Genomic DNA, 26,579 nt, shown 5'->3' with positions numbered 1-26,579 from the left:
GACATCGTAGATGATGTAAATGCCTTGGGGGGTGAGACCCGGAGCCTCACTGGGATCCAAAAAAAGATCAATGATCTGAGGCGTGTGGTCCGTGGGAAGCTGGCAAAGCTAACAGCTCATGCCAGGGGCACTGGAGGGGGACCACCTTGCAATATTAGGCTGACTGCTGAGGAGCGTGCAGTGGCCCAGTGCTTCCACAGGCAGCAAGTGGAGGGGCTGCCTGGCTTTGACTCCATTGAGGAGGCCGTGAGGACAGGTAAGTGTTTTTTTTTTCTATCTGGTGAGTAGCATGCGTGGTGGAAGGAAGGGAATATGTGACAAGTGTGTGGATCCTCCAACCTGTGTATGTTTTGTGTCATCCACAGATGTGCAGGAGGGTGCTGGGCCACCAGTCCGCAGCCTCCACCGGACATCAATCTGAGGAAGACACCCAGGCAAGCCCTCTGTGCAGGGGAGTGGCCGCAGCTCACCCCATGAGGTGGTTGAGGAGGAGGAGGTGCTAAGTGCCAATGAGGTACTTCTCCATTTGGAGGAGGTTCCCCCTGTGGCTGGCAGCAGTCAGGCCTCCATCAGGGGTAGCCCCTCCCACTCCTCCCCCAACAGGGCTCCCCCCAAGGGTCTCCCCTACTCCCAGGCCACAAGCCTCATCTGGAGGCAGGAAGGCGACATGCAAGACCAGGGGGGTGGCCGAGGTTCTGCCAGAAAACCTGAGGAGGGACCAGGCCCGTCAGACCCGCCATCTGGGTCAGTTCACCCTAACTTTGGACCGGATGGAGGAGAGCCTGGCCTCCATGAAAGAAAACGTGTAGGACATGAGTTGTAACACCCTGGCTGTCATTAACTGCTTAAATGACCTGCAGACTGCCACAGCAGGCGTGGGTCAGGAGGTGCATGCCCTGACCCAGGCTGTCCAGGCCAACACGGCAACCCGTGCCTTGGAGGGCAGGCCGTCAGGTGAGCAGAGACCAGGGGATGCTCCTCCTTCCCCTGATCCCCCCCCATGAGTCTCCCCTGAGGGGCCGTGGCCGCCCCAGGCGGGGGTCACGCCAGCGGCGTTAGGTGTTTGTCTTTTTGTTTAGTCAGTGTTTTATGTTTATTATTTTTTTTTATGTGTTTATGATTTGTTTTATGTTTGTGAATGATGTATGATTGTGGGGGTGACATTCCTGCCGGAAAAGGGGTGTCACCCTCAGTTGTGGTGGAGAAGGGTTCCCCAGGACCAGGGAGAAGTGATCCCAGGTCCGTGTGAATGGTGTATGAATGTACAGTAACATAATTGGAGCCTCGGCATGGCGTTGCTGCTCCCTAGTACCGTGCGGTGTACTTTGGTCTAATCCAATTTGATGAGGATGTGGGGTGTGTGTGCTAGGGACCACAGTGGTGTGCATGCATGCATTCTCATTGTGCCATGATTAATGTGTGTGTTTAACGTGCAAAGATGCCTTCTGCGAGGCGTCTCCTGACTGCTGCTCCCTCAGAAGATGGGGTACCCTCGCTTAGGGGGGATTGCGTGGTTCGGGGGTCAGGTCATCACGTATGTCAATCTCCAGGCTCCTTCTCACGGCAAAGTTGTGCAGCATGCAACATGCCCCAAAGATCTGGCACACAAAGTTTGGGGAATACAACAGGGTACCCCCAGACTTATCCAGGCATCGGAAACGGGACTTCAGGAGGCCAAAGGTGCGTTCCACCACTCCACGGGTACGTGTGTGTGCATAATTGTATCTTTGCTCTCCTGGGGTTTGGGGGTTCCGGTATGGAGTCATGAGATGGGGTCCAAGTGCATATGCAGAGTCACCTGGAAGGGAAAAGACAGGAGGATGTTAGTCGTGCATGTGCCCCTCGTGATGTCTGCATCATGGGGGGGGGCAGTCATGCCTGACACCCATGTCACTCACCAACCAGCCAGCTGTCCCCATACATGTTCTGCTCGTATTCCATTGGGATGGGTCTTTGACCGTATATGTAGCTATCATGGCTTGATCCTGGGTGTTTGGCACGGATGTGCCATATGAGGTATTGGGCATCGGCTATCACCTGTACGTTGATGGAATGCCAGTGCTTCCGATTGCGGTACATGTGCTCTGTCTCATGGGGGGGGCCGTAGTGCCACATGTGTGCAATCATGGCCCCCACGGTGCGTGGGAATTCTGCAATTCTGTAGAAATCACGCATTGCCTTCATCCGCAGGTCCTCCTGGGTGGGTTTGATTATTTGGTTGGCCATGCGTCTCAGGATTGCGGGGACAACCTGGTGCACACATCTGCTCATGGAGGATTGGGACATCCCAGCCACCACTCCACTTGTACGCTGAAAAGAGCCACTGGCAAGGAAATGGAGTGTTGCCAGTAACTTGACCAGTGGCTCCACTGCATGTGAGCGTTTTGTCTGGCTGGTGATGTCATTCTGCAGGGTTGTGGTTAATTCCAGGATGGCAGCATGGCTGAATCTGAAGATGCGATACACCTCAGAATCACACATGCCAAAGATGTCTATGCGCGGTCGGTATATCCTCTCCCGTGCCCTCCTTCTCCTCCTCCTTTCCCTCCTCCTTCTGCGCGCATCTAAAGCCAGTAGTATAGCTATGACCATGGATGCCCCTGGCATGTTGGCATACAGATTGTTGTCCTGCAAGTGTGTGTGCTCAGCTCGTCCCTAACGGTGTTGCTTTAGCTGATCTGCACACGTCTGGTGCAAAGTTATAGCTGCTTTTATAAGGGGTAACTTTAGACCGGACATACAGCTGATGCGCACAGCGCGTAGCCTGCGCCGGTCAAACAAACTTTTGTGGATCGCTGTATCTCCCTCATTTGCATATTTGCCTAGCAAAACAATGGTGCGTCTAGCGTATTTTTGCGCCCCACGATGCGCCGGTGTAATCTTTTTACGTCGGTCGGAAAAAGCTGGTTTTTAGGTGTAACTGGTTTTGGGGATACGGCGCATAGATACGACGGCGCATATTTACACTTACGCCGCGCATCTCGAGATACGCCGGCGTACATGCTTTGTGAATCTGCCCCAGGGTCCTTACCAAGGATCCTATATGTGTCCTCATCAGAGAGTAAATTATTCATTTCGGATTGGTAATATTCTTTACTTAAAACAACTAGCCCCCCCCCCCCCCTTTATCCGCAGGACGGATTACGATATCTTTCCTTTTTTCCAAAGATTCCATTCCTCTTTTGATGTATTGAGGGTCTTGTACTTTTTTTTACACATAATGAATCCAAATCTTTCATAACCATATTTTTAAAAACATCCATAAATGTATTATCGGTGTTAAGAGGGTTAAAAACGGATTTATTCCGTAAGCCTGAATGTTCATTAGTGATATGTGCCACAGTTCTACTGGGATTGGCTAAAAAGTATTTTTTCATATTAAGAGACCTAATATACTTCTGCAAGCTAACATACGTTTGGAACTTATTCAAATTCCTTGTGGGAGCGAATTTAAGACCTCTATCAAAGACTTTAATTTCATCCTCATTGAGGGGAACCCCACTGAGATTAAATATCCCTGCCCCCGTTACGGTTTGGACCTTTTGTAGTCGCCTACTCCCTCTCCTTCCTCTCTTTCTTTTCTCTTTCTTGGGGTACCTACACTGGGAGGAGTTGTCATCACAGGTCTTGGCTGTGCAACATCCCCAGGGGACAATTTATCAGGTTACGCCGTAATTGTACACAAGTAAGTGACTATGTCAGTCAATCACATGTTCTTGCTGACAGATTTGTACAAAAAGGGTACAGTAAAGAAAGTCTGGAAGTAGAAATGGATCATGTCCAAAAGCTGGACAGACACACGCTGATCGCTGATCGGGTGGTTGATCCTGAGTCTAAAAATGACAAACATAATTTCAGAATTATTCTGGATTATAATGTCCAGCATAAAAAATTTGAAAGAATTATTGCAAAAAATTGGTCCATTTTGAAACAGGATAAGGTACTTGAACCTGTGTTACCATTAAGGCCACAGTTTATATATAAAAAAGCGCCCTCACTCAGAGACCGTTTGGCACCGAGTGTCCTTAATCCCCCTATTGTCTCTGATAATAGGATTTTTACATTTTTGGCTGGTTTTTATGCATGTGGGCGGTGTGTCTCATGTAAGCACTCGAAAGTAAACATCAAGAAAAGAAAAAAGTTTTTGGCTTCTGCAACGAATAGGGAATATGACATTAAACAGCTTATAACCTGTGACACAGTCGGGGTAGTTTACATGTTGGAATGTGACTGCGGTCTTCAATACATTGGTAGAACATCTAGACCCCTGCACGTCCGTATTGCTGAACATGTGAACAATATTAAAAAAGGAAAAATAACGCACAATGGGCCAGATCCACGAAGCAGTTACGCTGGCGTATCTATTGATACGCCGCGTAACTGCTAGTTTGCTCAAGCGTATCTTTGTTTTGTATCCACAAAACAAGATACGCCTGAAGCTGGAGCTAGATCCGACTGGCGTACGTCTTAGTACGCCATCGGATCTAAGGTGCATATTTACGCTGGCCGCTAGGTGGCGTTTCCGTCGATTTCCTGATGGCCTTAATGTTGACTTTTATTTTATATATTTATATATTTTTTGTATAAGGTTTTATCATTGTTCATATATTGTCTGTGGCTGGCTGCGGTTGACCTCACGTATTTTTATGTCTGTATATATATTTATGCAGACTTGATTCTATCTATGTGTATGCTTAATTAATTTTTTTCGTAGACCAATATATATATTTTTTATAGTAAGCCGTTGCCTATGTACAGATTTATTTTTCATATATTTTGTTTTTTGCATCATATTAGGTATTATCGATTTATTTTCCTGCCCTGAAATATATATATATATATATATATATATACACAATTTATAATATACGTTTTCTCCACTAGGTGGCAGGGCATTGTACATTTTTTACAGCTCCAGTGGCGCTGTGGTGAATAATGTTTATTTACCAAAGTTATACCTTTTGATGCAGATCACATGATATAAGAGGCGTTCCTTGTTTTCTCCTCTCCTGCACGTCGCATCACGTTGAAGCGGCGTCTCTATCTCCATGGCAACTGGCAGCCTATTTATCGGGTGCACGCCGTCCATCCCTATACTCCGCTGAAGAAGTCCCGCCCCAAGGGACGCAACGTTCGGTAGGGATAGGGCGTGACGTCACCCGCAGCCGTCCATCACTATACACATTCTCGCTGTACTTCCTGGCACTGGATTAGTGCCTATGATTGTGAGTGTTTTATCTATATTTTTTACATTAAATTGTCAATTTTATTACGGAGAGCACTATGGCATGTCCTCTTTTTTTATGAATGGACCCACATTCCATTGGCATTCATCTGTTTATGAGTGAGTGAGAAACTTGTAAAGCGCAACACATGCAAACTGAATCGCCTCTGGGCGCTGTTTCCATTTCATGGGTAAGGAAACCCCTTGACCTCAGAAGAGATGGGTTTTAATCTTTCTCCTGAAGGCCAAGTGGTCCGACTCCAGTCGGATGTTAGTTGGTAGCGCATTCCACAGCCGAGGTCCCTGGACTGCAAATCTTCGATCTCCTTTGGACTTGAATCTGGCTTTGGGTATTTGGAGTAGGTTTTGATTTGTGGATCGCAGAATGCGATTGGGGTTATGGGCTTTTATTTTTTCGCATAGATATTGGGGGGCGTTTCCTTGAATACACTTATGCGTTAGGCAGAGTGCCTTGAAAGTGATTCTGTCTTTTACTGGCAACCAATGAAGGGATGTCAGTGAAGGTGAGATTGATTCCCATGTTTTTTTGCCGGTCACTAATCGAGCTGCCGTATTTTGAACGACTTGCAGACAAGTGATTTGGTATTTGGGGAGTCTGAGATAGAGGGCATTTGCATAGTCAAGTCTGGAATTGATGATTGTTCCCACCACGACTGCAATGTCCTCTTTCGGGATAAAGGGGGTGAGGCGGCGTAGTAGGCGCAGCAGATGGTGCGATCCGCTGACTACAGACCCTATTTGTGCATCCATTGTCATGTAGGTGTCAAAAATGACTCCGAGACTTTTGACTTTGGTGCTAGGGGTGATGGTTTTTCCCAGAATGGGCGGGGGGGGTCCAAGTTGACGTGGGGTGACTTTTCCGGTTAGCGTGAAACAGGAGAAGTTCTGTTTTTGAACCATTGAGTTTAAGATAACTGGATGTCATCCAGTTATCTATTAGAGAGAGGGATTTCTCTAGTCCAAGAGAATGATCCTGTTTGTTGCAGATCCGGAAATACAGTTGAGTGTCGCCTGCATAGGAGTGGTAAAGTAACTTCTGGTTACTGATGATTTCAAAGAGGGGGCGGAGATAGATATTGAACAATACAGGCGACAAGGGAGATCCCTGAGGGACTCCGCATGATACCGTACGTTTTTCAGAAGTGAACGGTCCCAGTTTCACTGTTTATGATCGGTTTTCCAAGAAGGAGGAGAACCAGGGTAAAACACCTTCAGCAACTCCGGCTACTTCAGCTAGCCTAGCCAGTAGTAGTCCATGGTCTACAGTGTCAAAAGCCGCGCTTAGGTCCAGCAGTATCAGGAGACAAGATTCTCCTTCGTCTGCGGCCTCTAAAGCGTCATCCCATATTTTAAGCAGCACCGTTTCTCTTCCGTGACCAGGACGGTAGCCTGATTGAAACAGGTTGAGTAATTTATGGGTGTCTAAATGCAGTTGCAGCTGTTGTACAACTTCTTTCTCCATTACCTTGGAGAAGGTATTTAGACCTGTTATGGGTTGTTTGGGTTTTTGGGGTCAAGGGTGTTTTTTTTTAGGATTGGTTTTATTGTACCTTGTTTTAGCAAGGTGGGCACCGTGCCCTCCTTGAATGATTGGTTTATGAGCTGCATGATAGCTGGTGCCAGTATATCGGCACTTTCTTTCAGCAGTTTAGTGGGAATGATGTCATTTGGGTGCTGTGCTTTCACGCAGAGTCCCGATGATGTTTTTAGTGGTATTGATGGTAATGGGTTTTAGAGTAAATTTTGGTGGTTGCGGCGGGTTTATGTGGGTATTTGGTTTGGGATTTGGGGAAGGGTTAGTGACGATTCCATTTTGCTGAATACTTTCCCGGATTTTTTCAATTTTATTGATGAAATAATCTGATAATTCGTTGCAAAATTCTTGTGAATCAGGGTTGGGGGCCTTTAAACAGGCTAGCTTCTGCTCTTCTACGCTCTTGCTTTAACAACGTCAGCTGGTCATTAAACCAGCTGGAGTTGTTTTTCCGGATGCAAGTTTTGCGTTTTGGTGCCACCAAGTCAGCTGACTGTAGTAGCGCCTTGTTGATGGCGTCAAGAGTTTCTGTGGTTGTTTGTTTTTGTTGAATTGTTTTTATTTTGTTCCCTAGTGTTGTTTTGAAGAGTTCCGAGTGGAGCTTCTTTTGAGATCTAGTCCAGTGAGTTGTCACCGGTTTAATTGTTTTTTTTTGGGCTGGCGTTGGTGGTGATTTTAAATTTAATGGCATGATGATTGGTCCATGGTAGCGGCTCAATTTCCAGGACGTCAATTTCCAAATCTTGTTTGAAAATGAGATTGAGCGTATGACCTGAGGTATGGGTGGGGGCTAGTATTAGTTGCTGCAGACCTAATCCTTTCAGATGGTCGAAGCAGGCGTCGGCGACAAGGTCCAGCAAGGAGTTGGCCCAGAGGTTGAAATCCCCAAGCACCAAAAGGTGTTTGATGCTTAGGGTGTATGAGGAGATTAATTCCGTCAGCGACGTGAGAAGGTGCGTTTTTGGGCCTGGTGGTCTATAGCAGAGTACAGGGGCAGACTGACCATTGAGGCACTCGGGCACTGCCCGAGGGCCCCATGCCACTAGGGGGCCCCATCAGGGTTTCCAGGCTCAGTAAAACCAGGGACAGTATGTAAAAATCTGTGTTTTTTTACATCTGTCCCTGATATGTCCGAAACCGACATGCTTTTGATGTGAAAATCCAGAGATTTTAGCTGCTCCACCTCTGCACTGCCTCCTGGCATGGTGGCCATCTGTAAGCCCGGGGGCCCCATAATCTTCTGATGCCCGGGGGCCCCATGAGTTGTCAGTCCGCCCCTGGCAGAGTAGGATATGTACCATGTCTTGAGGATTTGTTTGCAGCTGTAGAGTGAGGGTTTCCATGATTGGAAGCAAGTTTTGAAGGACTGGTTTGGTTATCGAGAGGTATGAGCGCTTGGCCCTGGACTGACCACTGTTGCAGTTTTGCCTGGATTGTATGCCCATGGGAATGCGCATTTGACCCTATCTAACAGAGGGTCCACCTTGGGAGGTGAGCGGCCATTTCTGGTATTGGTGGAGGTGTTCCATTATTCCACGTTCATCACCTGCATGTTTTACATCAAGTCACTTTCTGAAAATTCACTGGGATGACTATTTGATGGACTTTTCTAGCGCTGCACTATATTTTATACATCTAAGAAATGTAAATAAGTGAAGCATGTATTACCACTGGACAAATCTTTAGAAGGAAACTCAACAAACTCACTAAGTATTTGGTCTTCATACAAGCCAATAATGTCTGGAAAATGTGCGCAGTTTCACATTGACTTAGGTTGAAGGAGTTCTTTATAGTGGCAATAACATCGGCCTCGGAGCCTTCTAGGAGATTTCTATTCATGGGGATAAAAGATAAGGTGTTATTAAATTACAATGTGGTTTCTCGTGGTTTTCATTAGAAGACATTCGGTAATCATTCATCAGAACACATCTTACCCCTGGTTCTCTGTATGTTTATATACATATGCCAAGAGATCTGCGGCTCTCCCACTTCCTTCACAAACCACCACTGGCACTGGAGGGCTTTGCTGAAGATACTCAAACACTGTCAGGATCGTACCGGGTCCACCTTCTAGTATTAGAGCCACAATAGGTATTCGCTTGCCAGTTCCTGAAGACCAAACAAAACGTACTTACATATACAGGTATATTCAATGGCTGCTAAGGATGAGTACTAGTAAGACTAAGAAGATCCTATTCTATAAGAAAAGAAATTGCAATAATTTTACAAGAAAAAAAAACCTATAGACATCAGTCCATTAGGACCCAGTTTCATTAAAGTGGTTGTATGCATTCTATACATAAAGATAAAAAGCGATGTCCATGAGTTCCTCAGCCATCGGCCCTCTGGAACTCCCCCTCCTGATTGATTGACAGCCACGGGAGCCAATGGTGCTGCTGCTGTGTCTCAGCCAAAGTCAGTTAGCCAATCAGAAGAGAGTGGGCAGGGCCGAACCATAGCTCTGTGTTTGAATGGACGCACGGAGCTGCAGCTTGGCTTGGGTGTCCCCATAGGAAGCTGCTTGCTGTGGGGGCACTCAACAGGAGGGAGGAGCACCGAAGAGGGATCCGAGAAGAGGAGGATCTGGACTGCTTTGTGCAAAACCACTGCAATAGAGCAGGTAAGTACATATTTATTATTTAAAGAAAAATACTTTACAATCACGCTATTTCTGCTATTAATAGTGAGTTTTCTCATTTTTACAAAGGTTGGCAAAGGCCTTTTAAAAAGCTGTACAACACCACCACTGGTAAAAATATTTATGTTTATGATAGTGAACAATGAAGAAGCAATAAAACACATGCTGAGGTCATCTTTGTGCTTTCTTCTCCTGTAAGTGCATTCCCTGTGTTAAGCCTCGTACACACAATCGGATTTTCCGACTGGAATTGTGTGATGACAGGCTGTTGTCCGAAAATCCGACCGTTTGTATGCTCCATGGGACAATTGTTGTTGGATTTTCCGCCAACAAATGTCGGATAACATGTGTTAAAATTTTTCGACAACAAATGTGTGTTGTCGGATTATCCGATCGTGTGTACACAAGTCCATCACACAAAAATCCAAAGTTCAAACACACATGCTCAGAAGCAATGCTCACCATAACACAACATTAGCAGAAGTTGCCCAAAGGGTGGCACTAAAGAGCTGAAAAAACACATAGTTTTGTGTTTGTTGGCCGACAATTATTTGCCGTTTGTATGCAATACAAGTTCCTGGCCAACGCCCTTCGAACAAAAGTCCTACGCTTTGTCCGCAGAAAATCCGATCGTGTGTACCAGGCTTTAGACTGACAGCATTGTATAATGCAGTATAATATATCCTGATTGGCGACACTGCTGACCTTCATACTCTAATGCCGCGTACACACGATTATTTTTCGGCATTAAAAAAACGACGTTTTTCCAACTTCATCATTGAAAAGACGTTGCCCACACACCATTGTTTTTTAAAAATTCTCTAGCAAAGCGCGGCGACGTACAACACGTATGACGGCACTATAAAGGGGAAGTTCCATGCGAATGGCGCCACCCTTTGGGCTGCTTTAGCTGATTTGGTGTTAGTAAAAGACGATTTGCGCTTTTCTGTCTGTTACAGCGTGATGAATGTGCTTACTCCATTATAAACAGTAGTTTTACCAGAACGAGCGCTCCCGTCTCATAACTTGCTTCTGAGCATGCGCAGGTTTTTAACGTCGTTTTAGCCCACACACGATAATTTTTTACAACCCGAAAAAGGACATGGTTTAAAACGTCGTTAAAAAATGCAGCATGTTCCAAAAAAAAATTGTCGTTATTTAGAAGCTGAAAAATGATGTGAAGCCCACACACGATCATTTTAAATTCCATTTTTTTAAAACTATGTTTTTTTTTTATGACGAAAAATGATCGTGTGTACGCGGCATTAGTCTTAAGCTGGTCATACACAGCCGCTTTAGCAGGGACCAGCCAAATTCATGTGTGGCAACTGTGGATGTACAGAGGTCGATCTACTGATCAACTTCTGTTAAATTGCCTTGTCAGTATATTTTCACTTGATCAGAGCCACAGGCAATAGGCTGCAGCACTGATCTGTGTATTCTAATGGAGGGGGGAGTCTCCTCGCTGTCAGAGTACAATGACACAGCGGAGAGGATTCCTACATTCAAATTGAATCTGTGGATGAGGGAATGGGGTAAGTTTTTCCTTTTTTGTTCAAATCGCCAGTTCAACAAAACAAATCTGACTCGTGTATGGCCAGCTTAAAGGAGTTGTAAAGGAAACATTTTTTTTTGCTGAAATGACTGGTTACAGGGTATAGAGACATAATAGTTAACTGACTAAAAATAGATACAAATCAATCATATAATGTACCTGCAGTTTCTAGTTTCGTTGTTGCTTGTTGTTTTCTGCTTCTGTGATGTACAGAGCCAATACAGGGCAGTGATGGTTTGGAAAACGAAACTGATTGGTGCTGAGGGGTTTTAGACACAGAGGGCCAGATCCACAGAGAGAGTACGCCGGCGTATCTACTGATACGCCGGCGTACTTTCAAATTTCCTGTGTCGTATCTTTAGTTTGAATCCTCAAACCAAGATACGACGGCATCTGGGTTAGATCCGACAAGCGTACGGCTTCGTACGCCTTCGGATCGTAGATGCAATACTTCGGCGTCCGCTGGGTGAATGAATGAATGAATGAATGAATGAATGAAAAATTTATAGAGCGCAACACATGCGAACTGAATCGCTTCTGGGCGCTAGTTGTTCGTGACTCATGACCTCAAAAGAGCAGAGTTTTGATCCGTCTTCTGAAAATCAGGTGGTTTTCCTCCAACCGAATGCTGGTTGGTAAAGCGTTCCATAGTCTAGGACCCTGGAAAGCAAACCTTCTTTCTCCTTTGGACTTGTATTTAGTTTTTGGTATCCTGACCAGATTTTGGTCGGTGGATCGCAAAACGCGATTCGAATTGTGAGGTTCTATTTAGTCGCAAAGATATTGCGGAGCCTTCCCATGGATGCACTTATGTGTCAGGCAGAGTGCTTTAAATGCAATTCTGTCTTTTACTGGCAGCCAGTGAAGGGTTCTCAGCGAAGGTGAGATTGATTCCCATTTTTTTTTCCCAGTCACCAGTCTGGCGGCCGTATTCTGTACGACTTGCAGGCGGGAGATTTGGTACTTTGGGAGTCCGAGGTACAGTGCGTTGGCATAGTCCAGTCTGGAGTTTATGATTGTTCCCACCACGACTGCTACGTCTTCTTTAGGGATAAATGGAATAAGTCTGCGTAGTAGGCGCAACAGATAGTGCGCTCCGCTGACTACTGACCCTATTTGTGCGTCCATTGTCATGAAGGTGTCAAAGATGACCCCGAGACTTTTGACTTTGGAGCTAGGGTTGATGATTTGCCCCAGAATGGGCGGTGGAGTTCTCGTTGTTTTCCGCGTCAGGTATGCAAATTAGCTATTTCCGACGATCCACGAACGTACGCGCGGCCGTCGCATTCTCTTACGTCGTCTGTAGTCGGCTTTTTCCGGCGTATAGTTAAAGCTGGTATTTTGCGGCGTATAGTTAGACTTGCCATGTTAAGTATGGCCGTCGTTCCCGCGTTTAATTTGAATTTTTTTTTTTTTTGCGTAAGTCGTCTGTGAATCGGGATGGACGTAATTCACGTCTAAGTTTAAAAAAATAAAGTCCTAGCGACGTCATTTAGCACAATGCACGGCCGGAAATTTCGGGACGGCGCGGGGACGCGCTTCATTTAAATGAAACACGCCCCCTAATCGCCGATTTAAATTCCGCCGCCAGAGATAGACTACGCCGCCGTAACTTACGGCGCAAAATCTTCCTGGATTCGAACTAAAGCCAGGTAAGGTACGGCTGCGTAGCGTATCTCTGATACGCTGCGCGGGTGCAGATCTCTGTGGATCTGCCCCACAGTAATCACACCTCCTTGATTAGTGACCACAGAGAGAAAGCTCCCAGCACTGTGGTTATCAGGAAACAGACAACCAGGAAGTGTGGAGATCAGAGAAGAATTACAGCAACTTGAGAGCAAAAACGAACAATGAGGACATGAAAACAGCACTGCATTAAGGTAAAGGAAGCTATTAAGATAAAAAAAAAAAATTCCTTTACAAACCCTTTAAGAGCTGCTGTGCAGTGGGTTACAGTAAGATAATGTAACATCATACTTAGGTACCTACAGTAGCAATTCGTCAGTGAAATATATAAATATATATATTATGATACATGAACACCCTAAATTGTGCCTTTATTTGTGCCAGAAGCTAATTTTTTAATGCAATTGTTCTAAAATATATTGCCAAAATGTACTTGAATGGATTTGCTGCAGACAGATTCTACTCTCTAAATTTTTTCGTATAGGAACTTCTGCTCCGTGTCGCCCGACTGTTCCATCGTCCACAAGAATGAAGTGAGAATGGAGGCTATTCAGGACATGAAGCTTGCTAAGCGGGGTCAGCAGAGCTTGGTACGGTACCACAATCTTGAAGAAAACAAAAATAATGAAGATTGTTACTTTAAGGCGGTGAACAGATAATGAAAACTGTGCATAATGTGCATGGGCCACGATGACTTACGTTTCTTCCAACAAGATCCTGTCTGCCTTCAACTACACCCCATGGAGCTATTCCAACAGTGCAGACCTTCTGATTTAGGTAGGATGAATTCTCCTTTAAGGCGTCTCCAATGTGTTCAGCAACACCTGCGTCGTAAGGAAAACGCAAACCTATCATGTACTTAGTGATAATGGGTGTATTGTGCACACATTGGGGGGTTATTTCTGAAAGGCAAATCCACTTTGCACTAAGCGCAAACTACAAGTGCAAAGTGCACTTGGAAATGCAGTTGCTGTAGATCTGAGGGGGACATGCAAGGAAAATAAAAAACAGCATTTTAGCTTGCACATGATTGGATGATAAAATCAGCAGAGCTTCCCATCATTTCAGATCTACACCTCATATTTACAGCGACTGCACGTCCAAGTGCACTTTCAGTGCAATTTCAAGTGCACTTTGCACTTGTAGTGCAGAGTGGATTTGCTTTTTGTAAATAACCCCCAATATCTAACTCAACACGAATTCGTCAATAAATTGCAACCAGTTTCAGCAGAATTTTTAAACACTTTATCAAAGAAGCATGTAACACCTTCCATTATCTCCCAAACCTCTCCTTTTCCCTCCTCACCTTTGTTTGTTTGGAACAAGCAGTGCATGTTAGTTGCAGTCATGTACACTGCTCTATGCACATTGAATGTTGTGGTTTTGTTCAGGGGTGTATTTAGGTTTTGTGCTGCCCTAGGCCTGACTAAACTCGTGCACCCCCTAATTTAAATATGACCCACGCCTTCCTGTCAAGGCCACACCCCTTGCGGTTTAAGACCCACCCTGAAATTTTCAAGTGGGGACACTAGTTCTGATGGCCTGGTGGGGGCAATGGATTCCCTTAATTTGCATTGATTTCCTCTTACTTCCTGTTTGGCTATGGGACAGGAAGTGAAGGGAAATCTCTGCAATGGGGCAGGGATGCTAAAAAATTCGAAGCGACGCACCCCCCACAGTTGCAGAATGCCAACCGCCCACATACTGGAAGCAGTGTGGCCGATTTATAGGGGCGCTAAACTAGTTTGCCTAACAGTGTAGTGCAAGCCGGCGGGGACACTGTGTGTGCTGCCCCCCTGCAAGGTGCTGCCCTAGGCCTGGACCTTGTTGGCCTAGGCCAGGATACAGCATTGGTTTTGTTACTAGAGAAGATGATAGTTAGCATTGTTATGTTTTATGCGCTTGTAAGCCAGGGGGAATACCCAAAGGCTTTGTTTTGTACCTATATACAGTTGTGCTCATAAGTTTACGTACCCTGGCTGAATTTATGATTTCTTGGCCATTTTTCAGAGAATATGAATAACATGAAAACTTTTCTTTCACTCATGGTTAGTGTTTGGCTGAAGTCATGTATTATCAATCTATTTAATATTATCAATATTAAATATTATTATTAAATATTATTAAATAATATTATCAATATTTAATCATTTATTATCAATCAATCAATTTTCTCCAGCGCCTCTCTCATCCTATGGAACTCCCTGCCCCGGTATGTCCGTTCAGCCCCCTAACCTGTCCACCTTTAGGAGATCCCTGAAAACTCATTTATTCAGGGAAGCCAATCCCACACCCACCTAACAACTGTCTCTGAGCCTCCCCCATCAAAACATTCTCTGCAGCTATTAACTTTTGTACCACCCCCTCCCTTTAGAATATAAGCCTTACGAGCTGGGCTCTCCTGTATTGAACTGTACAGTAATTGTGTTGTCCCCCCTCTACATTGTAAAGCACTGCATAAACTGTTGTCGCTATATAAATCATGTATAATAATAATCAATCAACTGTGTTTACTCTTTTTAACTCATAATGACAACATAAACTACCCAAATGACCCTGATCAAACGTTTACATACCCCAGTTCTTAATACCGTGTATTGCCCCCTTTAACATCAATGACAGCTTGAAGTCTTTTGTGGTATTTGTGACAAGGCTATTTATCTTCTCAGATGGTAAAGCTGCCCATTCCTCTTGGCAAAAAGCCTCCAGGTCCTGTAAATTCTTGGGCTGTCTTGCATGAACTGCATGTTTTGAGATCCCCCTAGAGTGGATCAATGATCTTGAGGTCAGGAGACGGAGATGGCCACTCCAGAACCTTCACTTTATTCTGCTGTAGCCAATGACAGGTCGACTTGGCCTTGTGTTTTGGATCATTGTCATGTTGGAATGTCCAAGTACGTCCCATGCTTGGGCATTCCAACGCAAATGTTCCTCCAGTTATTTTTTTGCTAACATACTGCATTCACCTTGCCATAAATTTTGACCAAATTTCCTGTGCCTTTGTAGCTCACACATCCCAAAACATCAGTGATCCACCTCCGTGTTTCACAGTAGGAATGGTGTACCTTTCATCATAGGCCTTGTCCAAAGGTAGCATTTATGGTTGTTGGCAAAAAGCAAAATTTTGGTCTCATCACTCCAAATCCATTATGATTTAAAAAGAGTAAACACAGTTGATTGATAATAAATTGCTTCAGCCAAACACTAATCATGAGTGATAGAAAAGTTTTTGTGTTATGAATTATATTCTCTGGAAAATCATAGATTGTGCCAGGGTATGTGAACTTATGCGCACAACTGTACTATAACCCTTTAATAAAAATAAAAATCCCCATAGTCCAGATTCCCTTATGACCGAAGTGAGCAAGAGAGGGTGGCTACGCTCCTACATACAGTGTGACAGTGGCGGCCACTCCATTAGGAGCACAGGGGCGCCGCCCCTTATCCATGCGTCCGACCCCCTTATCTATGTGCGGGGCGACGGACGCATGGATTCCAATGTTTTTTTAAGCACTTAATTAGAGTCTACAGTTCCATAGGGTACTATCTATTTTTAGGTTTCTCTGCAAAAATTGGCATATGGTACATTTAACATGGTCACCCCCGATACTTTCCTAAGAATTGTGTGTATTTTGTATATTTTATATGCACTATAACATGATAATCTTGTTTATTTACCATTATCCACTCCTCCTGTAAAGATCCAAGATCCTGTGGTTGTGGCCACTTTCACTAATCCTCTAGAGAGCGCCTCCTTTATATGAGGATGGAGGTCAAATCTTTGCTTCCCACCATGTACAGAGATAACAAGTTTTGGTAGCTGCATCCTCCACTCCTTAACCATAAGATGAAGTACATCTTCAACCTTACTGTCGCTTGATAGTCTGACATACTAAATGGAAAAAAAATTCAACAGATACATGTAGATAACTTTAATTTCATTTGTATGTTTATCATACTTAGGAAAAATGTACATAATAGTATAATAACAACACAACAACCCATAATCAATAACAAATATTAACTTCAATTAATCATATACTATATGAATCATCTATTGGGTGGGAGCAGGTCAACAGTCATTAAATACCGTATTTATCGGCGTATACCGCGCACTTTTTTCCCCTTAAAATAAGGGGAACCTCGTGGGTGCGCGATATACGCCGATACCCGATTCCCGCGCTGTTTGAACCTTGCCGCCGACATATACCGAGCACAGTACACTCGGGTACACTCGGCCATGCTCGGCTCCACTTGCGGTCAAACGGTCACGCCCTGTGCCGCCTCCTATGCGAGAGGAACCGAGCGTGGCCGAGTGTACTGCGCTCGGTAGATGTCGGCGGCGGCGTTCAAACACAGCGCGGGAAGCGGGGATCGGGTCAAACAGCGCAGGAGAAGCGGGGAGGACACCACCGAGGCCGCAGACAGACGACAAGGCCGCCAATGGACACCAGGCAAGACACCGACGAGGGGCATTCAAACTGTAAGTATTTTCTTTTTTCCTCAAATTTCCCTTCTAGGTTGGGGGTGCGCGCTATACGGCGGTGCGCGCTTTACCCCGATAAATACGGTATATATCAGACTGGGCTAATATTAACTGTAAATGATAGGATACAAAATAACAGGGTACAATGCCACCCAGCGCCCTTGTCATCTAGCAATAAAGTGCAGTAACACCTTAGTTTGAGAGTAACTTGGTTTGAGAGAATTTTGCAAGACATGCTAAATTTGTAAATAAATTTTGACTTGATATACAAGCGATGTCTTGATATACAAGTAGTGTCATGTCACAACTGAGTATAAAAGAGGGGCCTTTAAGTATAGCAATATGGTTACATTTAATGAAGATGTAACATTTAGCAACATATTGCTACACTTAGGCCCCGTACAGACGACCAAACATGTCTGCTGAAACTGGTCCGCGGGCCAGTTTCAGCAGACATGTTCGGTCGTGTGCAGGCCCGAGCGTGCAGGATTCCAGCAAACATTTGCCCGCCGGGCCTTTTCCCAGCGGGCAAATATTCCTGGACTTGTTTTAAAACAGTCCGCTGGAATCCTGTCCGCTCGGACATGTTCGGTCGTCTGTACAGACCTACCGTACATGTCCGAGCGCCCGCCATCCCTCGCATGCGTCGAATGACTTCGACGCATGCGTGGAAGCATTTAACTGGCAGGCCCGCCCACGTTGCCGCATCATCGACGCGGCGACACCGCGGACACGCCCTGCGTATTGTTTACGCGCGGATTTCTGTATGATGGTTAGTACAGCCATCGTACAGAAAGCCCCGGGCAGACATGTACGGTGAAAACGGTCCGGCGGACCGGTTTCATCGTACATGTTTGCCCGTGTGTACACGGCCTCAGAGGCGCCTCTCTTCTCTTTTATACTCTGTAGCTCCTGATGGATTTTGCTTCTAATGCCCTTGTGGAGGCTTCCATTTGTGGATGGACATTTTATGGTTGCTCAACCTGGTCACATTTCTGCGATCTTTTCAAATGGACTAAAAACTGAAGGATTTATGAATAAATGGTTGTGGAACGAATCATCTGAGTTTCCACTAGGGTTGTCCCGATACCACTTTTTTAGGACCGAGTACAAGTACCGATACTTTTTTTCATGTACTCGCCGATACCGATTACCAATACTTTTTTTAATGCCATGTGACAGTTTGACTGATGGGCACTGATAGGTGGCGCTGACTGATGGGGGCTGATAGATGGCACTGATAGATGGCACTGACTGATGGGCACTGATAGGTGGCACCTATGAGCACTGACAGGTGGCTGACACTGATGGGTGGCACTGATAGGTGGCACTTATAAGCACTGATGGCACTGACAGGTGTCTGGCACTGATAGGCAGCAGTTATGGGCACTGATAGGTGTCTGGCACTGATAGGTGGCAGTTATGGGCACTGACAGGTGGCAATTATGGGCACTGATAGGTGACTGGCACTGTTAGATGGCACTGATAGGTGGCACTTATGGGCACTGACAGGTAGCTGACACTGACAGGTGGGTGGGCACTGAAATGCAGCAATAAATGACATGAGGAAATGCTATGCTGCAGCACTCCTCTTGGTACACCCTGCACTCGGCATCAGTAAGTATCAGCAGACATCTTGTTACACCCAGCCCGAACTATATGGGCAAGATGTCAGCTTCTGGCTTACTGTGGCCAATTGCAGGGTATACCAAGATGGTGTTGGGATGTCCAAGCTGACGGCGACCGCTCCGCCCACTGAGGCCGCCTGCCCACTCCGCCTGATCCGCCTACAGACGAAGCCCACCCTCCCCGCCCACTGAATCCGGTCACCCGCTCCGCCCACTGAGGTGGCCCGATCCGCCTACTGATGCCGCCCGCCCTCTCCGCCCACTGAGTCCACTCGCCGCCAACCAAGTATCGGGTCAGGCATCGGGAGCATTAGTGTGAGTAAAGTACTGGCACAAATGCTCGGTATAGGTCCCGATACCGATACTAGTATCGGTATTAGGACAACCCTAGTTTCCACTATTTCTTATGGGGAAATTTGCTTTGATATACAAGTGCTTTGGAATACAAGCATTTTTCTGGAACAAATTATGCTCGCAATCCAAGGTTTTACTGTATAACAAAGTCAGATACTGGAAGGACATTGCTGATATATTATCTTCGGTATTTGCCATTACTATACCTCAAGACCCAATAGTATACCTGCTGGGCTATATAGATGAGGAATTGTTTATCCTCCCCTCCTCCCCGACTCACATTGCAATAATAAGACTTCTCTATATGGCACATAAACAAATAGACCAGTTTTGTCTTTCATCTCCAACTCCCACAAAGCAACATTGTATCGAACAGGTAAATTCCACTCTAATAAATGAATTAATGTCCATCTGGCAAAATTAATTGGAAACCGGAGGGGCTTGCTCCTCCCCAGCCAATTCTTCATAGACTACTGTAGGTGTAAATGTCTCAGTGATGGTCCAGATACTTGGGACTAGTCAAATATTGGGATGAGGAATCTTGTGTCTTTATGTTTGGAAAACAGATGTTGGACATTTATACATTGTCTTCTTATATGACTTGCCATGTAAAGTTACTGCTTATAGTGTTATATTTCTTTAAAAATATATTATTTTTTTGTTAAACCTTGTGCCACCCACAGCTATTTACATGATTATTATGATGTAACTCCACTTTTGTTGAGAAAGGTTAAAGTCTATGGGACACGAACATGAAAAATCAAAAGTGCTAATTTTAAAGGTTAATATGCAAGTTATTGTCATAAAAAGTGTTTGGGGACCTATCAATGCAAAAAAAGTTTTAAAAACTGCATTTTTTTTAGGAGCAGTGATTTTAATAATGCTTAAAGTGAAACAATAAAAGTGAAATGTTCCTTTAAATTTCGTACCTGGGGGGTGTCTATAGTATGCCTCCAAAGTAGCGCATGTTCCCCGTGTTTATAACGATCCCTGCACAAAATGACATTTCTAAAGGAAAAAAAGTCTAAAACTACTCGCGGCTATAATGAATTGTCTGGTCCTGGCAATACAGATCAAAGTCATTGAAAGTCATTGAAAAATAAAATAAATAAATGCGTGGGGGTCCCCCTAAATTCCATTTCCAGGCCCTTCAGGTCTGTTATGAATAAAAATATAAAAAAATAAAACCTTTACCTTGGCTTTGCTAGTCTGTGAACCTCCTTGAAAGTCAATGGTTCCATAAGCATCTGTAGAACTTTTCACTGTGTGATTTTCCGCTGTCCAAACCTCTGACCCTGTCCCCGGCAAGTCCCCAGAAGGGTTTCCTCCAGCATTGCTCCTATAGAAGCTGTGTTCTTTTATCAGCCGGCCACAACAGCACCTGCACAGCAGAAAGACATTTCCATTATGCTCTACGTATCTCGGTGTAACAAGATATACAGTGGAACCTCGGATTACGAGCATAATCCCTTCCAGGAGAATACTCGTAATCCAAAGTACTCGCACTTGAAGTCAATGGAGAAGAAAATATATAGTTCCGCATTGACTTCAATGGCATGCAATACCACATGCGGCCAGAGATGGGGGTGCACCAGAGAGCCTTGGAAACGGCCAAAAAGGCCTGAGGACACCTCGGCAAACCTCGGAAAGACTCCGATCCGGAAGTCAGCTGAGCTGTCCTCGGGCCTTTTCCGTGCATTTCCGAACTGTGCCGTTCGGCTCCGCTCGACTGTGGTGCACCCCACCTCAGGCCAAATGCGGTACTGCACACTGCTTTGGCCTGAATGTTGCTCGTTTTGCGAGACAACGCTCGCAAACCGAGTTAGGATTTTTTTTAACTACAGTGCTCGTATTGCGAAACGTTTGTTAACCGCGTTACTCGCAATCCGAGGTTCCACTGTATATGAATTTATAAACTTTTATGCTCACAGGATACATTGCAAGCAGTTTGTAAGAAATGTATACATCATTTGTCCATACCATCTAAGGCAGGGGTCTTCAAACTATGGCCCTCCAGCAGTTCAGGAACTACAATTCCCATCATGCCTAGTCATGAATGTGAATGTCAGAGTTTTACAATGCCTCATGGGACGTGTAGTTCCGCAACAGCTGGAGGGCCACAGTTTGAAGATTCCTGATCTAAGGCCTGCTTCACACCTATGCAGGTTGCAGTTTGCATATTCCATGTGCATTTTGCAATACACGTTTTTTTTTTAAGTCTATGGAAGCTGTTCCTTGGCCGTTCCATAAAATGCACAGATCTGACCGTGACCCATAGGAAATCACTGTTACATAGACTGTGGTGTGTTTCAGAGAAACTGAAAACGCACCAAAAAATGCATAGGTGTGAACCAGACCCAAAAGGTATTTCTTGTTTTTTAAACAATTTAATTTGTCTTGTCTAAGATTTAGTATTTACAAAATGTTTAACCACTTAAGGACCGGAAGATTTTCCTGCTTAATGACCAGGTACGGTAATTTTTTGTGATACGGCAATGCGTCGCTTTAACTGACAATTGCGCGGCCGTTCGTCGTTGTACCCAAACAAAATTTACGTCCTTTTTTTCCCACAAATAGAGCTTTCTTTTGGTGGTATTTGGTCACCTCTGTGGTTTTAATTTTCTTTCGCTAAAAACAAAAAAAAAAGCAACAATTTTGAAAAAAAAAACAATATTTTTTACTTTTGCTATAATAAATATCCCCAAAAATGTTTATTAAAAAAATTAATTTCTTCATCAGTTATTTATAACTTTATAGGCCAATATATATTCTTCTACATATTTTTAGTAAAAAAAAAAACACAATAAGCACATATTGATTGGTTTGCGCAAAAGTTATAGGCCCAGATTCTCAAAGGACTTACGACGGCGCAGCGCCATCGTAAGTCCTAATCTGGCCCGTCGTATCTATGCGACTGATTCTTAGAATCAGTTACGCATAGATAACCATTAGATCCGACAGGCGTAAGTCTCTTACACCGTCGGATCTTAAGTGCAATTTTTTTTTGGCCCGCTAGGTGGCGCTTCCGTCGAAATCCACGCCGAGTATGCAAATTAGCTAGATACGCGAATTCCCGAACGTACGCGCGGCCGACGCAGTAAAGTTACGATGTTTACGTTAGGCTTTTCCCGGGTAAAGTTGCCCCTGGGTCTATGAGGCGCAGCCAATGTTAAGTATGGCCGTCGTTCCCGCGTCAAAATTTTAAAAAGTTACTTTGTTTGCGTAAGTCGTCCGTGAATGGGGCTGGACGTCATTTACGTTAACCTCGAAAGCATGACGATTTGCCGACGTTATTTGGAGAATGCGCACTGGGATTCAGTCGCGGCCGGCGCATGCGCAGTTCGTTCGGAGCGGGGACGTGCTTCATTTAAATGATACACGCCCCCTACCTGCCGAATTTGAATTCCGCCGGGTGATTTATGCTACGCCGCCGCAACTTTGCAGGCAAGTGCTTTGGGCCAGATTCACAGAGGAGATACGACGGCGTATCTCCTGATACACCGTCGTATATCCTGTCGTATCTATGCGGCTGATTCATAGAATCAGTTCCGCATAGATAGCCCTAATTGACTTACACCGTCGGATCTTAGGATGCAAATGAGCAGTTACGGCGATCCACTAAGTTTTTTCCCGTCATTACGTCGTCGCTAGTAAGTTTTCGCGTAAGACGTCCGGGAATACGAATGGACGCTAAGCACGTTGCCATTCGAAAAAATGACGTCACTGCGCGCAAAGCACGGCGGGAATTTCAAGACGGAGCATGCGCAGTACGTCCGGCACGGGAGCGCGCCTAATTTAAAAGGTGCCCGCCCCATTTGAATTGGGCGGGCTTGCGCCGGACGACTTTACATTACACCGCCGCAAGTTTCCAGGTAAGTGCTTTGAGGATCGGGCACTTACACTGAAAACTTGCGGCGGTGTAACGTAAACGGGTTACGTTACACGGACGCAATTTTTTGTGAATAAAGCACTTGCCTGAAAAACTTGTGGCGGCGTATCGTAAATGAGATACGTTACGCCCGCACATTTTTGCGCGGATCTACGTAAATCTGGGTCATAGCGTCTACAAATTATAGGAAATATTTATGCCATTTTTTTTTACTAGTAATGGCGGTGATCTGTGCTTTTTTAGCGGTACTGCGACATTTCAGCAGACAGATCTGACACATTTTTGGGACCATTGACATTTATACAGCGAACAGTGCTATACAAATGCACTGATTACTGTGTAAATGTTACTGGCAGAGAAGGGTTTAACACTAGGGGGCGATCAAATAGTGTTCCCTTGGTGTGTTTCCAACTGTGAGGGTATGGGACTGACTAGAGGAGGAACAGACAATCTGTATCTCCTCCCCTGTCAGAACAGGGATTTTCAGCCATTATTGTTCACCCCAGCCATCACAAGAGTGAGATCACAAACACTGATCTACTGCGGAGCATGGGAGAGAGAGCACATGTGAGCTCACTCCTCCAATGAGGAAGGTGAACAGGAACAGCTGGGACTGGGACTCGAGAGAGTTGCATAAACGGCCAAACCTATAGTAAGGACGTTATTCAACCAAAGCTGCAAAGTTAGCTTTTATCTAACATAGGCAGTTCAAAGCGGTATCCTTTAAACCTGTATATCTGGAAGTACAGGTGCAACATTCCGAGAACTGCTGTGATTTATATTACTGTTCAAAAGTTTTTAGGCAGGTGTGAAAAATGCTGTCAATTAAGAATGTTTTTAGAAATAGAAGTGCTAATAGTTTATTTTTATCAATTAGTGTAGGCGTGCGCAGCTTAATGCGTTAGGGTGTGCACCCCAAAACTTAAACACAAATGCGTCTATATATACACACACGTTATATTATGAAAAGTATTCAGACACCTGTCTTTACATGCACACAAACTTTAATGGCATCCCAGTCTTAGTCCGTAGGGGTCAGTGGCGGCTGGTGCTCAATTTTTTTGGGGGGGCGCAAACGGAAAAATAAATTGCAGCCTCACTGTGCCCATCAAATGCAGCCACTGTGCCACTAATTGTCACCACTGTGCCATGCCATCAAACGCAGCCACTGTGCCATCAATTGTCACCACCGTTCCATGCCATCAAACGCAGCCACTGTGCCATCAATTCGCACCACTGTGCCATGCCATCAAATGCAGTCACTATGCCATGCCATCAAACGCAGCCACTGTGCCATCAATTCGCACGACTGTTCCATGCCATCAAATGCAGTCACTATGCCATACCATCAAACGCAGCTACCGTGCCATCAATTCACACCACTGTGCCATGCCATTAAACGCAGCCACTGTGCCATGCCATCAAACGCAGCCACTGTGCCATCAATTGTCACCACTGTGCCATGCCATCAAACGCAGCCACTGTTCCATCAATTGTCACCACTGTGCCATGCCATCAAACGCAGCCACTGTTCCATGAATTGTCACCACTGTGCCATGCCATCAAACACAGCCACTGTGCCATCAATTGTCGCCACTGTGCCAATTGTAACCACTGTGCCCATTGATGTCACTGTGCCCTTTAATTGTCGCCACTGTGCCCATTCATGCCGCTGTGCCAATTGTCCCCACTGTGCCCATTGTCCCCACTGTGCCTATGGTCGCCACTGTGCCCATTGATGTCACTGTGCCCTTTAATTGTCGCCACTGTGCCCATTCATGCCGCTGTGCCAATTGTCCCCACTGTGCCCATTGTCGCCACTGTGCCCATTGATGTCACTGTGCCCTTTAATTGTCGCCACTGTGCCCATTCATGCCCCTGTGGCAATTGTCCCCATTATCCCCACTGTGCCTATTGTCGCCACTGTGCCCATTGATGTCACTGTGCCCTTCGTCGCCGCTGTGCCCCCCCACCTGCCTGGCAACTACCTTTACTGGAGTCAGCCATCCACGTCCTCGACCCTCGATGTCTTCTCCCGCCCTCGATGATGCTTCAGCCAATTAGGTTACCGGTAGCCAGAACCGGCCAACCTGATTGGCTGAGACGCCTGTCAGTCTTATCCAAGGAACGTACCCCCCGTGCGTTCCGAGGATAAGCTTCTGGGGACCCGAGGGCTGTACTCTGAAAGCCTATCAGAGCCGCTGGCTCTGATAAGCACTTCCGTACAGCCAACCAGCTGCCGTTATTTAGATGGTCGGCGCCTCATGTCCGGCCATCTGAATAGAACAGCGCAGCGGCGACAATAACATAGATTCGTGCAATGCATGAATCTATGTTATTAGACTCAGTGGTGGTGAGAACCAAGGGGGCGGCGCTCCAGCGCCCTCTATGGACGAACCGCCACTGGTAGGATTCAATATTATGTTGGCCCATCCTTTAGAGCCATAACAGCTTCAACTCTTCTGGGAAGGCTGTCCACAAGGTTTAGGAGTGTGTCTATAGGAATGTTTGACCATTCTTCCAGAAGCGCATTTGTGAAGTCAGGCACTGATGTTGGACGAGAAGGCCTGGCTCGTAGTGTCTGCTGTAATTCATCCCAAAGGTGTTCTGTCAGGTTGAGGTCAGGACTCTGTGCAGGCCAGTCATGTTCCGCCACCCTAAACTCGCTCATCCGATTCTTTATGGACGTTGTTATGTGTGGTGGTCCAAATCATTTGGTGAAGAGGGGATTATGGTGTGGGGTTGTTTTTCAGGGGCTGGGCTCGGCCCCTTAGTTCCAGTGAAGAGAACTCCTAAGGAATCAGCATACCAAGACATTTTGGACAATTTCATGCTCCCAACTTTGTGGGAACAGTTTGTGGATGGCCCCTTCCTGTTCCAACATGACTGCGTGCCAGTGAGGAAGGTCCATAAAGACATGGACTTAGCAGGGATGGTGGAAAATTGACTTCAAGTTTAATAATTCACATTATCAATGTAACTAAAACATATACAAATTAAAGGAGTTGTAAAGGCAGAAGGTTTTTTTATCTTAATGCATTCTATGCAGATCTCAGGAAGACAGCACAGTGATTAGGGTGTACGCAGGCACACCCGACACCCTGTGCGCCCAGACACACCCGGCACACCCCGTGCGCACGCCTATGTCAGATAGCAACATACATTGAAGAAACTCAACAGGTAGGTTGTTCCAAACAACTTGGAGAATTAACCACATATCTTCTGTGGATGTAGGCTGTCTCAAATCCTTCTGCCTTTTCATGTAATTCCAGACAGACTCGATGTTGAGATCAGGGCTCTGTGGGGGGCCAACCATCACTTCCAGGACTCCTTCTTCTTTACCGTGACGATAGTTCTTACTGACATTGGCTGTCTGTTTGGGGTCATTGTCCTGTTGCTGAATACATTTGGGGCCAATCACACGCCTAATGGTATGGCATGATGGATAAGTATCTGCCGGTATTTCTCAGCATTGAGGACACCATTGATCCTAACCAAATCTTCAACTTCTTTTTCAGAAATTAAGCCCCAAACTTGCAAGGAACCTCCACCATGCTTCACTGT

At 45.4% G+C, this 26,579-nt stretch overlaps 1 protein-coding gene across 4 annotated transcripts in view; it reads right to left on the bottom strand.

The window, feature by feature from the left end:
* LOC120931300 (transient receptor potential cation channel subfamily M member 7-like) overlaps positions 1–26,579 on the bottom strand; it is a 182,685-nt gene that overhangs the window by 112,777 nt on the left and 43,329 nt on the right. For 3 of the 4 annotated variants that reach the window (XM_040342599.1, XM_040342600.1, XM_040342598.1), the window contains exons 4-9: positions 20,321–20,507; positions 16,337–16,550; positions 13,358–13,482; positions 13,092–13,263; positions 8,714–8,888; positions 8,487–8,610 (exon numbers count right to left, since the gene is read on the bottom strand). In XM_040342599.1, coding sequence (XP_040198533.1) covers positions 8,487–8,610; positions 8,714–8,888; positions 13,092–13,263; positions 13,358–13,482; positions 16,337–16,550; positions 20,321–20,507 — 997 coding nt within the window. Of the gene's footprint in view, positions 1–8,486; positions 8,611–8,709; positions 8,889–13,091; positions 13,264–13,357; positions 13,483–16,336; positions 16,551–20,320; positions 20,508–26,579 lie in introns of those variants that run through there. The other variant, XM_040342601.1, reaches the window with a different exon arrangement.

The sequence above is a fragment of the Rana temporaria genome, chromosome 3, assembly GCF_905171775.1.
Source record: "Rana temporaria chromosome 3, aRanTem1.1, whole genome shotgun sequence".
NCBI classification, from domain to species: Eukaryota; Metazoa; Chordata; class Amphibia; order Anura; family Ranidae; genus Rana; species Rana temporaria.
This window is presented reverse-complemented; position numbering and strand designations above follow the sequence as displayed.